Consider the following 19,222-nt stretch of genomic DNA (forward strand, 5'->3'; position numbering starts at 1 on the left):
GGGTGCTTGGTCTTGCCTGAGTCCATCCCGCTGTTGCGAGAGCTGCTGCGAGGACCCCACCAGGGGGTGGGAGAACACCAGGATTCTCTGGACCTGCCCTATGGCTGTCTCCAGGGCCAGCAGCCGCCCACCACCGCCCCGGTCAGCAGCCACCTCACGCAGGGCATCCCTCCCCTGAGCCAATGTGACTAGCTGCTGCTGGAGGGCATCCAGTCGTCCATCCCAGTGAGAGAAGCAAGTTGGGCAGGGATGGCAGTGGGGGAAACTGCCCTGGGAACCCCGGGCACAGGCTTTGCACCGAGGGCCTGAAATGCCATCAAGGCACGAGCAGGCCCCTGTCCTAGGGTGGCAATTGAGAGAGACTGAACCCTGAGGGTCACAGGCACAGGCTGGGGAAAAAACAAAGGAGTTGGGGTCAGCATAGGGAACTAAATTCTCTATCCCTCAATCCACCCAACTTTCCCCTACATACCTTATTTTTTCTAGGACTAAAGGCCCCTAGAGACCCATCTAGTCCAACCCCCTTATTTTAGAGATGAGGTAAAAATCTCAGAAGGAAAGTGAATTATCTAAGGCCATGCAACTGGGAAATAGAAGGATTGTAACTCAAACCGAAGACCTTTAAAGGCTAAATCCAGACTCCACATAATGATCTGACTCTACCACATACCCCTCACCCTCAGCTTACCCTTAAGCCCACCTCTCCAGGTACTTTCCTCCTCACCTCTGCATTCCTTCTCTGGCTCCCCCCAGTACCCTTCTTGGCACTGGGAACATGTACGTCCCCCAAATCCTTCCCGGCATGGGCACTGACCAGTTACCTACAGAGGCATAAGACCAATGGGAGGCTCAGTCCTTTCACTAGGGACTCTTAGAAAGACAGGGACACAATCCACATACAGAGGTTCTCAATCAGTCTTTCTATTACTCTCTGTAACTCCCTTCTCTTGGACAAGGCTGATCCTTTCCCAGTCCCCTCTCCCCCCTCCAACTTAACTCATCTCCATCCATTCATCTCACAGATCATTCTGTCACTCTCCTGCACCTTCAATCTTCCCCTTGTTACTGGCTCCTTCATCTTGGCCTATCAACATGTTCAGCTCTCCTCAATCAGTTCAAATTGTGGCTCTAATACAAACCATGTAAATCACTTTCCCTCTCTGGGCCTCATGGCCTTCTCCGTAAAATTACAAGATTCAGTTATTACTAAAGCCTTTTCCTGATCTGAACTCATAGAGAACCTAGTCCAACCCATCTATGGCCCTCAAAGAATCCCCACTATATCACATATATATATATATATATATATATATATATATATATATATATATATATATATATATATATATATATATATATATATATATATACATATATATGTATGAAAAATACATACAAACTGATATATGACTTGTTGTTCTGATATATTACATATTTTATATTTTAAATATTTATAGAAAACATATAATCCATGTGTGCATTTATGTAGAAATCACTGTGTCAAGTACTAAGAGCACTGTACAATGACTATCTCATGCTCCTTTTAACAACCCCAAAAGGTAGGTGCAGTTATTATCCCCATTTTACATATGAGAGAGTGAGAGAAGCCGGGGTTGAGCCATCTGCCCAGCTACACAGCTGACAAAAGTGCCGGAAACTGGATTTGCCTTTGGGTCCTCCCCACTCCAGGCTTCTGCTCTGTACCCTATGGTACCACCTAGTGGCCTCAATGTATACCGCAATCTGATAAGGGAGCATCTAATCTCTGCTTGAAGACTGCCCTGAAGTATCCTATTTTACTTTGGGATGGTTTTAATAGCAAAGAAATGTTTCCTGACATCAAGTCTGAATTCATCCCTCTGAAACTTCCCCCAATGTTGCTGGACCAGCTGCCCTATGGAGCCAAATCCTGTGTGAGAGCCCTCCAGAGCCTTGTAGACCAGCCACTGTGAATCGGACCTAGGCCCCAACAGGACCCACGTGAATGACCTTCCACGGCTAACTGGGTGACTCGGAACCCTGTTGGGACATTGCTCTGAGTCTCAATATTCCTCAGTGATAAGAAGAAGGAAGATGACACTAGATTGTCTCAGAAGCCTGAGTTTTTAGAAAAAGAGGGTACTGCTTTTTTGGTACAATTCACCCTGGAGGGTAGTTGTGAGTGAAGTAGGTCCTAGAAGGACCTGAGACTATCAATTACCACCTCTTTACTGGACAGCAGAGAAACTGAGGCACAGAATAGGGGAGTAGCTTGGTTATATATAGACTAAGTGGCCCCAGAGCAAGCTGGGCCCAGATCTCTGACCAGGGCTCACCTCCGCGGCACCACACTGCCTGACTTGCCTCTGTCCCCCAGCTGCTGGTCCCACAGCCAAGACCGGAGCCTGGCGTTCTCATTCCACTAAAGTACTCACAGCCTCACCAATCTCTGATGCACAGAGAGCTCAAGCATCAGCTTCTTTTTACCTTGAAGAAACTAAGGCTTTTTTGAAGGGCCTGCAGTGTGGGGCCGGGCAAGGCACCGGGTCACATGGCTAATTCCAGAAGTCATTCTAGGACACTAGACCAAACTCTGTATGGAGCCTCAGAGGCCCTTGATGATGCGGCCCCGCCTCTCCCTCCTCCATCCAGGGGCTCAGTACACCTGCCACCTGTCCCCAGGCACTCTTCTGCCCCACATGCACCATCATACACATGGCTGTGTGCAGACACAGGGTCACACATATGCATGCAGGTGGGTATTCCCGTCCCCCCAGGCAGTCATGCACACACATTCACTCCAGCATTTGGGCATGTATGTTAACAAGCTGGAACCCAGGGGGCAGCTAGGTGGCGCAGTGGATAGAGCACTAGCCTTGAATTCAGGAGGACCTGAGTTCAAATTTGATCTCAGACACTTAAGACTTCCTAGCTATGTGACCCTGGGCAAGTCACTTAACCCCAGCCTCAGGAAAAACAACAACAACAACAAAAAAAAAACAAGTTGGAACACCCTTGCATACCTGGTGACAAGCCAGATGCACCGAGTGCTGGGGATGACAAGCACAGGGCTCACAGCCCCGAGGCCCGCCCAGGTTCCAGAATTGAGGGGCACAGCGGTCACAAAGCCGTCCCAGCACATGTGGATGGCAGGGGCAGTGACCGCTGAGCCTGTCACAGAAGCAGATGCCACTTCCAGGCGAGCACCGTCCAGGTACTGTGCCTCGTTGGTCACAGCTGCAACCTAGTGGGTGAGGAGAGATGAGAAATGTCAGATTCAAAGGAGGAACTCGGCCTCGGACGATGAAGTCAGAACTGGGGCAGGGACCGCAGGGACAAGAATGAGAGCAGAGGTCTCTCTGAGTGTCCCTCCCCTTGGCCCCATTTCAACCCTACTCACGCCGGCAGCCTCGTGGGCGGAGAGCATTGCCATAGTAGCCAGGCTGGCAGTGTGAACAGTGCGGCCCATGGGTGTGGTGTAGACAGCGCTGGCAGTGCCCACTGTGGGGGTCACAGGCCATGGGGTCGCTAGGATCAATATTGTTGTTGCACTGGCAGGGTCGGCATGGTGCTCCGCCCACTACTCCTTCTGGCCAGGGACGCCCAAAGTAGCCAGCAGAGCAGCGGTCACAACGAGGACCTATATAGGGTGAGAAAAGCTATTTCCTTAACACCTATGCAGTGGCCCAGCTCCCTATTAGCTGTGTGAGTGTGGGCAAGTTACTTAATCTGATGCTGAGACTGTCCTTGCATTCCTTCCTTCCCTTACAGCAATCACAAAGGAGGGTGTGTGGTGGTGGGTGGGGGAAGCAATGTGCAAATCTTAAAAAGCTACAAGAGAGGAGAGACCCAAGGATATGAGCAAACAAGTCTCAAGAGAATTACAATCTACTAATTCCATTGTCTAAGAATAGGGAAAAAAATAAATAAATAAAAAGAAAAAGTAATAATAATAATAAAAAGAAAAATAAACCCCCCAAAATAATAATAATAAAAAAGAAAAATAAAAAAAAACAAAACAAAAAAATTTTTTTAAATTTAAAATTAAAAAAAAAAAAAAATAAGAATAGGGAAGTTGGCTCCTAACGACCAATAAAAAGAAAAATGGAAATGGAAACTCCAAAGTTTTTGCCTTACGCCCAGCAAAGTGGTAAAGATGGAGACAATCCATGCTGGGGGGAGGCAAGGAGGCTGTGGGAAGATAGGGATACTAATACATTGTTGATAAAAATGCAAGCCAGTCTAATCATTCTGGAAATAAGTTATATAAATGGGTAGAAAAAGTGACTGAACCATTCATATCCTCTAACTTGGTGATAAAAGCATACATGTCAAGTGAGAAAGAAGAGAAGAAAGTATCTCTAAGTATAAAAATATTAGCAGCAGCACTTCTGTGCTAAAGAAGAACTAGAAACGAAGGGGGCTTCCACTAAGAAAGGGACAGGCAGAAAAATTGTTGTGTATGAATATTCTCTCATTATTAAAAACACATACAAGAATTCAAGAAACAAAGAGTTTTATGAAGCCAGTGCTTAGAAAGGTACACAGAACTGAGAAAACAATAAGAATCATGACTATTACAACTAAATGAAAAGAAAAATGAGACACAACTGAATATTTAAAGTTCCAGATAGAACTTCACCTCTCTCCTTTTGTGGGAGAAGCTTGCAGTGTTGCATTTGCTATCAGAAGTGAGTGATGCAATGGGTGATTTTATTTAACTGGTTTTTTTCCCTTTGTCAAAAAGGATAGCTTACTGTGGAAGTGGAAGAGAAGAGAACGGTACATCTGGAAATGACTAGGATGTAAAAATGAAAATTCATCAATAAAACTTAAAAACAAACAACCAAAATATTTTAAAAACCTAAAAGTGCGATATCAATGTAAACTCTTACTGCCGCTCCACATGATTTATGTGATTGAACCATTTCACTTTTTCTGGGCCTTAGTTCACTTATCTATAAGATTAGGGCCTTGGACTCTAGACCTTCAATAATCTTCAATCGTTTCCTATTTTGCAAGCTTTGGTTTCCTCATTTATAAATTGGGAATAACAATAGAATGCTAGTGCTACCTAACTCATGTAGGATTATGGTAAGAAGAAGTTACTGAAAATATTAAAGCAATAGGAAATTGAAATTATTATTACTATTATTATTATTACCAGTATCATCATAACCAACATTACCACCAAAACAATGTTGACAAATTACCAAAGAGAGGACAGTTTATTTCTGGTGCTTGCTCCCAGTTTTGTCTTAGTGATGACATTCAGGCCTCAGACAAGGGGCACATGGTCCGTGAACCATGGGAGTCAGCAGAGCTCAGTGGGAACAGCCCAGCCCTGCAGTCAGGAGACCTACCACTCAGTAGCTCTGTGGCTGGGATAAGTCATTTTACTTCTCTAATCTTCAATTTCCCCATCAAAAAATGCAGAGAATTGCACCTGCATTCCTTTTCTTTGGAGTTGCTGTGGAGAAAGTGCTTTTTAAACCTTAATGTTGCCAAAGAATTACTAAAGTAATGTTAGTATTACAGTGGGGGAGGCTGGGGTGGTGGTGGCAGTGCTTAGATTGGACATTGGTTCTCCAGTCTTAATGCCACCAATCAGCACGTACCTGCATAACCAGGTGCACAGAAACACAGGATTCGTTCACTACCCCCATCCGCCTGACATGAGGTTGCATGATAATTTCCAGAGCCTGGGAAGCCAGGGCAGGGACAAGGCCGGCATTGCTGTCCTGAGCCCAGGACGGGATCTCCATAATAACCATCCTGGCACCTGCATGGGTAGCAGGGTGCCATTAAGCAGGATGAGTGCCCCCAAGTCCATCCCAAAGTTGCCCTAAAGGTTTCCTAGGGTCAGGAGCCACAACCCCCCTGCTTAGGTGGGACTTTTAAGGAGGAGCTTCACTCACCTTTCACAGTGGCGCCCAGTGGTGGCGTCTCTACAGGCCTGGCACGCCCCTGTGTGTGGGTGACACTGCTCTGCATGCCCATTGCATTCGCAGGGCTGGCAATGAGGGAAGCCCCACTGGCCGGGCAGGCACCGGTCACATCTTCGTCCTGTGATGCCCGGCTGGCACGAGCACTGGCCACTTAAAGAATCGCAGGCCAAACTAGTGGAGCCCTCAGGGGAGCAGCGACATTCTAGGGGGAAATGGTGACGGGTCAGGCAGGGTGCAGAGAGGTCCACCCAATCTCCTCTCCATGACCACCCAGGGCCTAGTCCTCACCACTGCAGCCTGCTGGGCCAAAGCCATACGTCTGGGGTTTACACTGGTCACAGTGCTGGCCGATGACGTGGGGTCGACATGGGCACTGGCCACCCACACGGGCACACTCAGAGCTCAGAGACCCCTGTGGGTCACACTCACAGGCTAGAGGTAGAAGAACATCATCTGGGTGAGCCAGCCTGAACTGAACTCAGGCTCAGGTGTCTGAGCCCCAAACACCCTCAGAACTCAGCCCTTGTGAAAGACCCTGTTCCTTCCACTAGCCATCTTTTCACTCCTGGGTCCACAGTCACTCTTTGGTCACTCTCCCAACCCTCTAATCTTTCTCTCCCTATCCCCTTGATACTCATTCACTTCCAAAGTTATGTCCTCCTTCTACCCTAGAAACTCCCTGACTCCTGTGTCTCTTCCCAGTTCCTCCAGGGAATTCTCAGGCGTCCCTGGATAACTCCAAGGAGATGACTTAGTGGACAGAGGGCTGGACTTCAAATCCCGTGTCAGACACTTCCTAGCCGGTAACCTGAGAGAGTCACTTAATCTTCCTCTCTGCCTCAGTTTTCTCATCTAAAAATGAGGGTGAAACAAGGGCTGAATTAAAGATCACACATAAACTGCCTGTAAAAGAGAATTCACAATATAAAGGCCAGCTCTCATCATCATCCTCACCCCTTCCCTCAGGCATTCCTTAGTCATTTCCTGTCCACTTCTAGCTCTCCAGTCCATCAGTCACCCTAGTCCTCAATAGTCACAGAATCGCTTACCTAGGCCACCACCATAAAGCAGAGAAGAGATGCTACAGACCAAGCGGGCACAGGATTCTGATGGGGGCCCAAGATAGGGTGTTCTTGCAGCTTCAAGGCATTGAGCTCGACTGAGTTCTCTCAGGCGCCCCAATGCCCCAGGGTCCCCCCTTCTTAGACCTGGAAGCTCCTCTACGCGAGGCAGAAGTACCAGCTGTGGAGAAAAGATCATTAGGGGTACTGGCTAGTCTGTAGGTTGTCCATAGGAACTCAGATTCTAGTAGTCTGGATTCAGGACAGGGAGCCTCTCTAAGAGTTGAGACAGAGACTGGGAGACCTCCTGTGTGTCACAAGAAACCTGAGAGAAGGTCATTGTCAAGGTTTCTCTTAAGAACTTTAGAATGATTGTATGAATGGGAGACACTGGCACAGGACCATCCAGCATAGCGTGCCCTCATCAGAGAAGGTGCTGTGCTCTATGAGCAAAGCAGAACGGAATTAGCCCAGAAGAAACTTGAGATGCACAAAATTAGAGAATCCATCCAGATGTTCATAGGGACTATATGCATTCAACCTGTGGCACAGCATTCCGAGCTCGAATTGGTCTGATCAGGCATAGTCAGATTGGTTGTAACTCGACTCTAACATAATGGTGTCATTCTGGTTCTCTTCCAGAAAGGACAACCACCAACCCTGATTCACCTACCCCCATATCTCTATTCTCCCTTCTATGTAGACGCCTTCCAAATCTCCATCTCCAGACCTGCATTCTCCATTGCAGCCAAACTGCACCAATCACTCTTCCTCAATTTAATCCTCCCTTCTTGTTTCCAGGAATTGGCACATTCCTAGAATTTCTCATTCTGGCTCTTTGTACTTTGAATCTCCAGTCTAGATACTTCAGCTTCAACTGGGGCATTCTTTAATGCCCTCAATTTAAAGGGATCTCTCTCTTATCCAGTTTTCTTAGAGCATTTTGTCTAGATCTTGCTTTTATCTGTTTTACATTCTCCCTTGCATTATATTTATTTGAGCATATGCTAAATCTCCCCTGTATGCAGTATTTTTCTTGAAGCAAAAACATTCTCTCTTCTTAATTCTTATACAAGGATTGCCACATGCCAAGCAGAAAGCCTTGCAAATAGTAGGCTTTTGGTCAGCTAAGAATTACACTGAATCTTCATCTGGATGCATCTTTGACCTTATTTATTCAAAAGTGAACAATCATTTTTCACCCCAAACTTGATCCTCCTCCTAGCCTGCCTATTTCAGTTGAGGACACTACCTTTCTCTACATGATCTAGGTTCAAAACGTTAGAATCACTATTGATTCTTCATTCTCCATTATTCTCACAGCCAATTAGTTTTTACTAAATCTTGTCCTTTCGGCACTTTTTTTTTTTTCCCCCGGCACTTTTTTACTGGCAATCTATCTTCTTCTTCACTCAAGGGAGCTTGGGAACATGTCATTCTGATATAGAAACTGACAAGCTATCTCATCCTAGCTCCCCAGTACTTCCATTGCTCCATGGGGATGAAAGGAACAAAGGATGGGGATGTAGGATTCACCCTAGTCCAAGTTCTCACTGCTTCTCTGGACAATTGCAATAAGCCTCCGAAGTGAACTTTCTGCCATTCTCAGATTCATCCTTTACACAGCTGTCAAAGTATCCTGTGGCACATGTCTGACCACATCACTGGTCAAGAATTGTTCATGGCTCAGGCTCCTTGAAAAGCCCAACTCTCCAGCCTGGGACATAATGCTCTCATATTGCCCGTTTCTCCCATATAACAGCGCCCCCCCCCACCTTGTTCTACATATATTTTCTGCTTCTGTTCTTAATCTTTGCCCAAAATACTTCCCTCTTTCCAAATCTTACATGTCCTTTAAAGTCCAAATGAGAAGCGGCACAGGATAATGCAAAGCATAAGGAGAGCTGGATGGCTCAGTTGACAGAGATCAGGAAGATCAGACACATACCAGCTGTGTGATCCTGGACAAGTCACTTAGCCTCTGCCTTAATCCTCTGGAGAATTTACATGCTATGGTCCCAAGGATTACAAAGAGCTAGCACAACTGAATAACAACCAGCAATGATGGAGGCTAACAGGTGGAGCAGTGGGTAGAGCACTGGCCTACAGTCAGGAGTTCCTGGGTTCAAATTCAGCCTCAGACACTTGGCACTAGTTGTGTGACCCCGACAACTCTTTCCCCCGCCCTGAGGCTGGGGTTAAGTGACTTGCCCAGGGTCACACAGCTAGGAAGTGTTGTGTCTGAGACCAGATTTGAATTCAGATCCTCCTGAATTCAAAGCTGGTGCTCTATCCACTGCACCACCTACCTGCCCCCCAGACAACTCATTTAACACTGACTGCCTCACCCTCCAAAAAAACCCCACCAAAATCTCACTACCATGGCAAGAGTCAGAGTTCCTGGATGAAATCCCAGCTCTAAAACCTGAGTCACTTTGGGTAAGTCAGTCCACCTCACTGGTCTCAGTTTCTTCATAAACAAAATGAGAAAGTTCAACTAAAAGATGATGGGGGTCCTTTCTAGCCCTAGAGCCATGAGCTGATACCGAAGATAGGTCCTTGCCTCCGGTGAACAAGGCTGCAGCAGAAGCTCCTTCCTTCAATCTCTAGTCTGTTACTCTCAGTGGGAGGCCCCCCCAAAAAATGAGCTCTGTGAAGGTAGGATCCTGGCCTCCAAGCTCATTGTGCTGAGCCTAATACTGGGCACAGTAAAGCTCAGGAAAACCTTGGGAAGAGAAGAGATATGCTGGGAGCCCTCAGTTTTAGGAGGCAGGGGTCCCCAAAGTCTTACTGAGTCTAGCAGGATGGTTCCCTCAGGGAGGTTTCGTGTACTTGTCACTCGCTGTAGTCTCAAGGTCACCATGTATCTGGTTCCAGGTTCAAAGCAGAAGGGTTTAGACAGGACCACAGCTCTGCAAGGAAAGAGGTATTAATGCAAGGCACTGGTGCCTGGGTTCACCCACCCCCTAGTATCTTCCACACCTGCATCCCCTAATGTTCCAGACTCCCCTTGACTGAACTCATACCTATGCCTGGGGGGTAAGGCCACCTGATAGAGCTGCTCTGAGGGCAACACATTGGCACAACGGCTGCTGCTGGGCAGGGAGTAGGCTCGGACACTGACAAGGGCCTCCCAGTCCTCGGGGGCCTGGGAGTGTCAAAAGATCAAAAGTGAAAGCATTTTACTCCCTCCCCACCCCCCAGTCTCCCCATAAACCCATAGTCATAGGCCTGACCTGAGCTTCATAACGCAGCACAATGTCATATTCCATGGCTCGTGGCACTGGAGGGGCCTGGAGCATGAGGCCAGCCCTGTTCTCCACCCTGGCAAATCCAGGTCCAGTCCAGGAGGAGCCAGGAGGGCCTTTGCCCCAAAGCCGGGGCTCCACAACAGCCTAGGAATCAGAGAAAAATAATGTCTTCCTCTAAACTTTGAGGTCTTCAAGGGAAACCTGGCTCTGCTTCTTCCCTATCTCCCTGGCCTGGGAGATCCCTGAGGGTAGGGCCCAAGGCTGTTGTTTGCTCTTGCCCTGGGAAGCTCCTTCACCTTGAATGGTTGGTGGCTGGGGCGGCCATGTCGAGTAATGCGGGGAGGGCAGAGGCTGCTGCGATGGCGCCGGAGCCGGGCTCTAAGCCTCTTCTGCACAGGTCCTGTTGTTGGCAGGCAGTCAGAAGGGGCATCGGGTAGAGGGGCTCCCTGAAGGACAGCAGGCCACAAGGTCCATGTCTCCCCCTTTGGACGTGGGCTCCCAAAGTCACCTCCTTCTCCTTTGGTTAACTATTAAAATGCCAAAATACCAACCCCCCCCCATTCTTCTCCTTTTCAAATTCTCCCTTGCTGTCGGCTCAGATTCTCAAAATCTTCATGCCAGTGGGGACCCCCCCATATGCCATGAGCAGCCAGTGCTGCCACAGTTTCCTGACCAGTGGAGATCTAGCTCCCATTTGGAGACTGTCTGTGGTGAGCAGCTCACCATCTTCTTGGTAACTATTCTATTCAAGTTCCTCCCCTAGAAAATCCTCCCTGACTGCTCCAGTCTTTTGCCACCTCGCTCTTCTCCGAGTTCCAACATCTGGGGCCCACATACTCACAGGCAGCCGGGGGTCGGAGGGTCTGAGCCTCTGCCCAAGCTCCGCCTCAGCTACAGCCTGGTCCAGGGCTGCACAGAAGTAACCAGACTGGAGCTCAAGGCAGTCTCGGCCTTGCAAGTGGGGGCGACAAGGACAAAGGCCCTCCCCTGATGAGCACCTGGTGGCACAGCAAGTGGAGGGGGATAAGGTGAACCTCTCTCTTCTGGCCCTGGCCCCGCCTGGGAGCCCCCCTTCCCCTAGCTTCCAGCATCTTGACCAAACCTGTTGCTATAGGCGCCACCAAAATCACAATCACAAGGCCGGCAACCAGTGAAGTCGCTGCTCAGTCCCCAGAATTCTGGCTGCAGGGAGAGAGGAAGGAGAAAAATCACCGATTACATGGCTCCTATTCCTGAAGGAGCTAAAACTTACAAAGAGCTTTCTTCTCCAGGTAGATGATATCTGGCTATGATCATGCCCATTTTACAAACTGGGCCACTGTGGCTAAGAGGAGTGAAATGATTGGCTAAGGACACACCTAGATCTCCTGTCTCTAAAGCCTAGCATGTGCCACCAGGTATGCCACGCTGTCTCCTCTCTGGGAGCCACAGAGCAAGGTCTGCAATCTCAAGTAGATGACCAGGGTCAGCAGTTACAGTGCCAAGGAGGGACAGAGGTTGATATTTTTTAAAATGTTGAAAAGTTTTCTAGATTTGTCCATAAAAAAGTTAATCTCTATTTAGAGCTGTAACTAGGGTAAGATAACCAGAGCTTTTCCCATGGTGCTGACATGGCAGGGGGCATATTTTTACTTTGTGACAGTGAAGAGATTACTATCCTTGTCATCACCACCTGCATTCCAGTCTCCTCATCTCTTAAATGAGGGGGTGGGACTCAAAGTGATTTCTAAAGCCTTCCTGGTTCAGTTTTAGGATCTCCTAATCAGGCCTGAGTTAATCCAGAGGTAGATTTGATGGTATCCAATGGTACCTTAGAGTTCATTTCCTTGAAATACTTGCTCTCCACATATCATTTTTCAACTTAATATATAGTGATATTTAAATTCAATTTTCCAAAAATAAGAGCTACATTGAAAATATTTTTAAAATGATGATTGGGGAAATAAATTCATCTAGAAGCAGTGTGGTTTAACAGAAAAAACGCTGGACTTGGAAGCAAAAGATATGGTTTGCAATCTGGTTGCTCTCACAAACTAGCCATGTGACCCTGGGCAAATCCCTTTTCTGAGAGTGTTTCCTATTTTCTACAATAATTCACACTATCATATCCTGTGGCCACTTCAGCAGACAAAATATCTCGGGGGAAAATAAAAGCTTATTTAGAACCTTAGAAATCACTGACTTAAAAAGACCCTCAAAGCACAGAACTAAGATCTGGAACAGAGAAACAGAAAATGCCAGAGGGCCCAGGGGAATCGGTGGGTACAACCTTCTCCTTTTTATAGTTGGGAAAGCTGAGAACTGGAGGTAGATCAACTATACAGTAGAATAGCTTCATCTTTGTTGAATTTGCCAGAATAAACTAAAGGTATTACAAAAATAAATGTACCAAGGGTCAAAGATGTGGAGTAAGGGCACAGACTCTGGGCTTAAGTGTATTGGGGACAAGGATTAGAGCCTAGAGTTCAGTTCAAGTCAGGGTTCTAGGTTGGAGATTAGATTTCAGTAGTCAAGAGCAGACTGGAAGAAGAGAGTCTGAGAATCTGAGTTAAGAGCTCACCAAACACTGGTCACAGTTCTGTCCAGTGACAAAACGTTTGCAATAGCAGTTACCACTGATGGAGTCACAAGGAGTATCACCTGGGACTGTGCCCCGAGGATCACACCTGCAGGCTAAAGAAGCAAAGATGGTGTCAAATGATGGAAAGGATGGTCTGGAGGGAAGAGGGAGAGATGGTCACAGAAGCTGATTTTGGGAACAGTCCTCAAGCTCAGAGAACTGGGCTTAAATTATAGTGTCCTGGGCTAGGATTCACAGAGTCCTAAGTTGGGGATCAGAGAGTTCCCAAAGCCAAAGGGTCATTTACACAGACAGCCTTTATGTGGCATCCAGCTAGTCATAGTGACTAGGTTTATAAGTTTGAAGGTACTAGGGATCAGGGGATTAAGAGGTCCTGGGGTCACGAGTCACAAAACCCTGGATTTAGAGACTACTCATATAGGATCCCTTGGGTCCAAATGGACTCAAGCCATAGAGACTGAGTATCTTGGATTGATAGATCTTGAAGTCTTGAGTTGTGTCAAGGGATTTAAGAGATATGGAAGTTGGGGCTTCCTAAAGCCAGGGTCACATTCTGGACCTCTCAGGTCAAGAGGTCACAAGATAGGCTTTGGGCTCCATGAAGTTCAGGCTCTAGCCATCAGATATCCAAAGTTAAGAGGCTTGGGATCCAAAGTCATGAAGTTTCTGGGATCACTCACACAAACAACCTTCAGGTAATGCTGGGCTCAGGCCATAATAACCAGGACGACAAGTGTCACAGCGAGGTCCCCACACGTGGGCTTTGCAGCGACACTGCCCAGAGAGGAGCCCTCGGACCTCATCTGTGTGTGTGTCACACAGACCCCCATCCAGGGTGCCTGAAGGATCACAGTCACACGCTGGGAACACAGAAGCAGAGTTGGAACAAGGGGTCAGAAATGACAGGTGAAGTCAAGAGGTGAGGATTGGAATGGGGTGGCAAATACCAGGATTAGGTTCATGGCTGAGGGCAGGGCTCATCATCTAAGGACTTACGTTTACAGGTGTATGGGGAGCGGGGGTCTTCTCGGGGGTCCCGATGGTAGAAGGGCCGGCAGATCTCACAATGCCTCCCAGCTGTGTGGTGCTGACATGCGTCACACACACCTCCACTCACGTTGCCCGAGGCCATAAAAACAGCCATGTCAAAGTGGCAACTCCTGGCATGCTGGTGGCATTCACACTCTGGGGGAAAGAGAAGGGATGTGGTGGGTCAGAGATACCCAGAGCACAGCAAGGGCACGTGGGTTAGGGAAGGCAGTGAGCAGCACATACCCCGGCAGGCATGAGCATTCCCAGGCTCGGCTGGGCGCCAGGGCTGGTCATGGAATAGGTCCTGGCAGCGCTCACAGTGGGGTCCAGCTGTCTGGTGCTGACAAACACAAAGCCCATGGACCTACAAATGGCAGAGCTGGTAAGACTTTAGGAACACTGCCTCAGAGAGGCACCCCCCCCAAGACCTGAAGGGGAGGGGAGGACCTCTGACCACCACAAGGACTCCAGACTCCGTCTTCCAGAAGCAATAGCCTTCTCCACAGCCACCCACTAAAGGTGATTCCCCTCCTTTACTCCTGACACTCTCTGCCCTCAGAGACTTCCACTCACCATGCCCTCCACACTTGGTGGGGCACCAGGGGCAGGCGCACACTCAGAGGCATGTCCATGGCAGAGGCAACTTCCTCGGACCACAAGCTCATACAAGGCGTAGTAGTAGTGAGGTCCGTGACGGTGGCCCCAGCCCCCTAGGGGCCCATCTCCCAGCGTGTGTAGTTTAGAGAAATTCACCCTCAGATTGGTAACTCGAAGCAGCTCTGGGGAGAATGGGGTAGTAAAGGCAGGGAGGATGGAGACTTAAGGTTGGACAACCCCCTCTCAAGTATCCCTGTTTCCCCAATCCATCTTTCTCTCCAAGCCATCCTTCACACGTTTGCTAAAGTAATGCAGAAATATGACTAGGTTATTGCCTTACTCAGAAACTTTCAAGTAACTACAGAATATCTGAGACCATTATCGTGTAAATGCAGCCTCCTGAACTCTAAATGCCTTAAGGTTCATAAATCACTTTAACACTCTACGAATATTAGCATTGCTATTTTATAGCTGAAGAGGCAACAATGTGGCTGATAGAGAACTGGCCAAGACAGCAGGGTTCCAGTCCTGTTTCGGACATCCTGGCTCATTCATTATAGTTGGAAAAGCCTGGGCAGATCCCTCAGTCCATCAGGGTTCTGGGACTCCCTGAAGCCCTTAGGCTGCATCTGGAGAGTGTCTTCAGCTGGGAGTACAGGACGAGAAAAAGAGGTTCAGAGAAGGCGAATCACTTGTCTTTGGCCACAGGCCTAATGAGAGGCAGTGCTAGCTAGTTCTTAGCCCGTTCAACGGACCTGGAGGCTTTCTTAGAATATGCTCTGATAAAGCCCAGCTCCTCACTAGAACAAACCAGGCTCAGTCTGGGCTCAAGTCCTTTGTTCTCCCTCTGGAATGCTTAGTTCCCCTGCTCCCTCCCCCAACCAAATCCCACACTTATTGATCATTCCAGAGGAAGCTTAACCCCTTAGCTAAAGAGACCAAGACAGACTCCCCTTCCTGAGTTCAAATCTGACCTCAGACACTTAATTGCTGTGTGATCCTGGGCAAATCACTTCATCCTGTTTGCCTCAGTTTCCTCATCTGTAAAATGAGCTGGAGAAGGAAATGGCAAACAACTACAGTATCTCTGCTGAGAAAATTCTAAATCTGGTTGAGAAGAGTATGATGAGACTGAAAAAACAAGTTAACAATTCTTACTATGTCCACAGCTGTGTGCTATCCCTCCCTAAGAAAATATTGGCAAAGATACTTGACCTGAATTGGGCTCCCACCTCTACCACTGATTAGCTCTGGGCTAATTGCTTTCTCTCCATTTTTCAGTTTCTTCCCTTATGAGATTTGAACTATATGGTCTCTAAGATCCTTTCTGAATCTACACACCTAATCTTCCCATGAAGATGCTATGTAACTTTATTTAGAAAGTGTGACTAGTTTTCCTAGAAACAATTACTTAACATGTTCATGGAAGAAAAAAAAAATGAGGCCCCTTTAAGAAACACGCTATTTGCTATACCATTTCATTAAATGCCTTTGCTTTAGGGAAGAAAAAAAGGGGGAGAAAAAACCTGCTGTCAAAAACATTGTAAAATGCTAATGCCTGGAAGGAAGCATTGATAGAGGTAGAGCAGCCGAGAATGATTTGGTTGTCAAGGAAACCTTTTTCTGACTAGAAGCCCCTGTCTTGCTTTGTGCTCCTCTCAGGGGGGTCACAGAGAGCATGGTGGTGCCTACACAGGATCTCAGCTTCCAGGGAGGAAATATCCCAGTGGATGTGTGGGTTGGGAGGAGTCTCAGGGTGAGGGGTTTCCGAGGTCCTCGGCCTGGCCATCTGAAAAGTCACTTACCTTGGATCTCTGGACTATAGGGATCCTCCACAGGGATGGCTGGGTCCAGAACTTTAAAAATTACCTGAGATTGGGGAAGGAAATAAGACCTGAAGTGCTAACCACTGAAGTCCAGCCCTTGACAACCCCCATCCCCAGTCCTAAGCCTTCTCTACTTAAGGGACTGACCTCACCCTGGCTTGATGGCTCAATGTTTGAGTAACGCTGATCACAAACGAGATCACTGACTTTTCGGCCAGGTGTAAGTGGAATTCCAGGGAAGAGGCCGGAACAGTTGTGAGCAAAGTATCGGTAAACTCTCCAGGAACGACCCCCATCTGCTGAACGCTCAATGAGAAGACCAGCAGGTCGAAAAGTCTAGGGAAAGGTGTGTCAGGGTGTACAGGATCAAAGTATTCATATGGCTAGATGTCACTAGGGAGTCAGAGGTTAGGAAGTAACTGGATTTAGAAGCAGAATCCCCCTGGTTAGGTCATCTGGAATGGGATCATTTGTGTTAATGTGTGTTAATAGCTATCAACATTTTTACCGAATTTACTCTGTCAGGTATTGTGCAAAGTACTTGCTTTACATCTCATTTGATCTTCACAACAACCCAGGGAGGTAGGTACTATTATTATCCCCATTTTATAAATGAGGAAACTTGAGGCAAACACAGGTTGGGTGACTTGCCCGAGGTCTCATAGCTAGTAAGAGTATGAAGCAGGATTCAAACTAAGGTTTTTCTAGCTGCAAACCATCCATCATGCTATCCATTGCCCAACCCAGGGGTCAAGAATCATATGAGGAAAAAAATACAGTGGTATCAAAAAAAACGAAGGAGAGGTATGTGTTCAGTACCTTGAAGGTCATGATAAGGTGGGTGAAGTAGAATTCGCCCTCCAAGTTCAGCTGGATACTGACATTCTCCACGCCTTGAACCAATAAAGACCTGGTCAGAGCAACCCTGTTGTCCTCTAATATCCCAAACCTACCCCCTGGCTCACAAGTTTTCCATTCCTGACTTTCCCTCCCTTTTCCTTCCATTGCCATCCAAAGCCTTTCCCCCTCACCACTCTCAGCTTGCCACCATGTTCTTTCCCCATCAGGTCCACTGAGAGAGATCACATTCTTGATTTGGTGGCCTCCTTGACCTCTTGAGTCACAGAAGAAGCATTTCTCAGAGTCCTGAGGGAGGAGGGGTGTCAGGGTCTAAACAGCCTCCCCTCAGAAAAGTCCCTAAGTTCATTTTCCCTCCCAAGAGAAACCCCTTGGGATCCCCTGTAGAAGCTTTGGACCCCCATTATCCTCAACGGTCCCTTAGGAAACTTTGGCCTTCTTCCCTCTGCCAGACCTTATTCTCAAAGGCTCCAGAAGCAGAAAGGCCTGGCCCAATACACACCTGCAAGTGGCTGACAATGCAGTAGGGTTCAGGTCCCCTCAAACCACAGGTGGATGAGGCATGGAGACTCTGGCTCCTGCCCACAACTAGATTGCCAGTGGGAGGATAACAGCTCCCTCCAGAGCAGCCAGGTGGGGGCAGAAGATCAGGTATTTCATGGGCACAGGCAGAAGGTATCTGTACTGAGAACCAGAGAAAAGGCAAGACCCTGAAAAACTTCCCACCCTTTTCAAGGACTACCCCCACCAAGGAATACACCCCCACCTAAGGTACAAAAAGCCCCCCCCATTCCTGCCTCATTGGCCACCCCCTTTACTTAGCAGCAGTAGCAGCAGCACAATGAAGCCGTGGCCCACTTGGCTTGTGGCTGAGGGATGGGGAGCAGTGGTTATCCAGTACCGAAGGCTCAGGCTATCTGCTCCCTGGCTGGGCCTGGGAGGTGGGGGATGGGGAAGAGGTTGTGAGAGGCTTGCCTAGGCTAGGAGGTAAGGGGGACGACTCTACCTCCATCAGTTCCCCTTCCAGTCCTTCCTTCCCCAGATATCGCCTCCCCTCCCCATCTTATAATCTATCATGGAGGAGTAGAGAAAGCAGAGAACATGAGAGGTGGGGTGAGACAAGACTTATCCCTGGACCAGACTCTTCACCCCCCCCACCCAGGACCGGCAATTCAGACTCCGCACTTCTGGAGTCCAGCACAGATGGAGATGAGTCCTGGGGTGGGAATGGGGAGAAAAATCCTTTCACCCTCCTCTAATCTGGAACTGAGATGGGGGATTCCCCAGTGCTAGCCTCCTCACCCCCATAAAACCCTTCATCATACTCACATTTTGGGGCCCAGCATTGTCAGATCCTGGAGGGGTATGTTTGTATGTTCGGAGGTTAAGGCTGCAGAGACTTACGACTAGCTGTTTGGGGCAGGTGCTGGAGGCTTCTCCCAGACTGCCACTCCCCATCACCCCGCCCTAGCTCTTTGGGTTGAAAGGAGCAAATTCTCATTCAAATGAACCCCCTCCCCATCCAGCTCAGAAAAGCAGCGTCTCTAGGCACCTCAGGGGAATGTCATTCAGAGCTCGGGGCCCAGGGGAGGGGAGAGAAGCTGAGCTGTGAGAGGTCTGGGGCCAGGGAAGGGGATGGGAGCCAGGGAAAATTCTTAAACTGCCTCGGAAAAGCCTGGTGTCCTGGTGAAGATTGGGGGGAGCAGGGTCAGAAAAATGGAGGAGGTAGGGCCAGAGTATTCCTGCCTTAGACTGGCTCGGACTTCTCCCTACTTCACATTCCCAAGAGTTCCTGGGCACACTGGCCCCTGTGGCTCAATCTATGAGGCCCACTTCCTCCCTTCTCTGGCGTTCCTATCTCCATTAGGCTAGCCCTTGGGCATTACCTGCCATTCCTCTAGGGAGAAAGAGAAAAGGGGGCTCCCATCTTTCTTCTAAAACCTTCTAGCCTTACGCTGCTGTCTCTGAGGATGAACTAGAGGGAAGGGGATATTCCTAAACTTTCCACTTCTGCCTTCTCACTTCCCATTCCCAGTCCGTTCCCCACTCCCTGCCCCCCAAACCCTTCCAATTCCAGTTCCTCTCTGGG

The 19,222-nt window shown here is 48.2% G+C and overlaps 1 protein-coding gene across 5 annotated transcripts in view; it reads right to left on the bottom strand.

The window, feature by feature from the left end:
• Positions 1-19,135, bottom strand: part of LOC141551525 (laminin subunit beta-2-like) — a 33,142-nt gene extending 14,007 nt beyond the window's left edge. For 2 of the 5 annotated variants that reach the window (XM_074283245.1, XM_074283244.1), the window contains exons 1-26: positions 18,463-18,584; positions 17,952-18,067; positions 17,636-17,817; positions 17,307-17,421; positions 17,095-17,168; positions 16,423-16,611; positions 16,255-16,318; positions 14,426-14,631; positions 14,096-14,216; positions 13,817-14,005; positions 13,501-13,680; positions 12,800-12,912; positions 11,342-11,421; positions 11,081-11,237; positions 10,536-10,685; positions 10,225-10,383; positions 10,015-10,136; positions 9,780-9,900; positions 6,977-7,169; positions 6,216-6,359; positions 5,898-6,129; positions 5,598-5,761; positions 3,380-3,619; positions 3,003-3,223; positions 725-821; positions 17-389 (exon numbers count right to left, since the gene is read on the bottom strand). In XM_074283245.1, coding sequence (XP_074139346.1) covers positions 17-389; positions 725-821; positions 3,003-3,223; positions 3,380-3,619; positions 5,598-5,761; positions 5,898-6,129; positions 6,216-6,359; positions 6,977-7,169; positions 9,780-9,900; positions 10,015-10,136; positions 10,225-10,383; positions 10,536-10,685; positions 11,081-11,237; positions 11,342-11,421; positions 12,800-12,912; positions 13,501-13,680; positions 13,817-14,005; positions 14,096-14,216; positions 14,426-14,631; positions 16,255-16,318; positions 16,423-16,611; positions 17,095-17,168; positions 17,307-17,421; positions 17,636-17,817; positions 17,952-18,067; positions 18,463-18,479 — 4,019 coding nt within the window. In that variant the 5' untranslated portion in view covers positions 18,480-18,584. Of the gene's footprint in view, positions 1-16; positions 390-724; positions 822-3,002; positions 3,224-3,379; positions 3,620-5,597; positions 5,762-5,897; positions 6,130-6,215; positions 6,360-6,976; positions 7,170-9,779; positions 9,901-10,014; positions 10,137-10,224; positions 10,384-10,535; positions 10,686-11,080; positions 11,238-11,341; positions 11,422-12,799; positions 12,913-13,500; positions 13,681-13,816; positions 14,006-14,095; positions 14,217-14,425; positions 14,632-16,254; positions 16,319-16,422; positions 16,612-17,094; positions 17,169-17,306; positions 17,422-17,635; positions 17,818-17,951; positions 18,068-18,462 lie in introns of those variants that run through there. The other 3 variants (XM_074283247.1, XM_074283248.1, XM_074283249.1) reach the window with 3 other exon arrangements.
• Positions 19,136-19,222: the final 87 nt, after the last annotated feature.

Source organism: Sminthopsis crassicaudata, chromosome 1 (genome assembly GCF_048593235.1).
Source record: "Sminthopsis crassicaudata isolate SCR6 chromosome 1, ASM4859323v1, whole genome shotgun sequence".
Taxonomy (NCBI): Eukaryota; Metazoa; Chordata; class Mammalia; order Dasyuromorphia; family Dasyuridae; genus Sminthopsis; species Sminthopsis crassicaudata.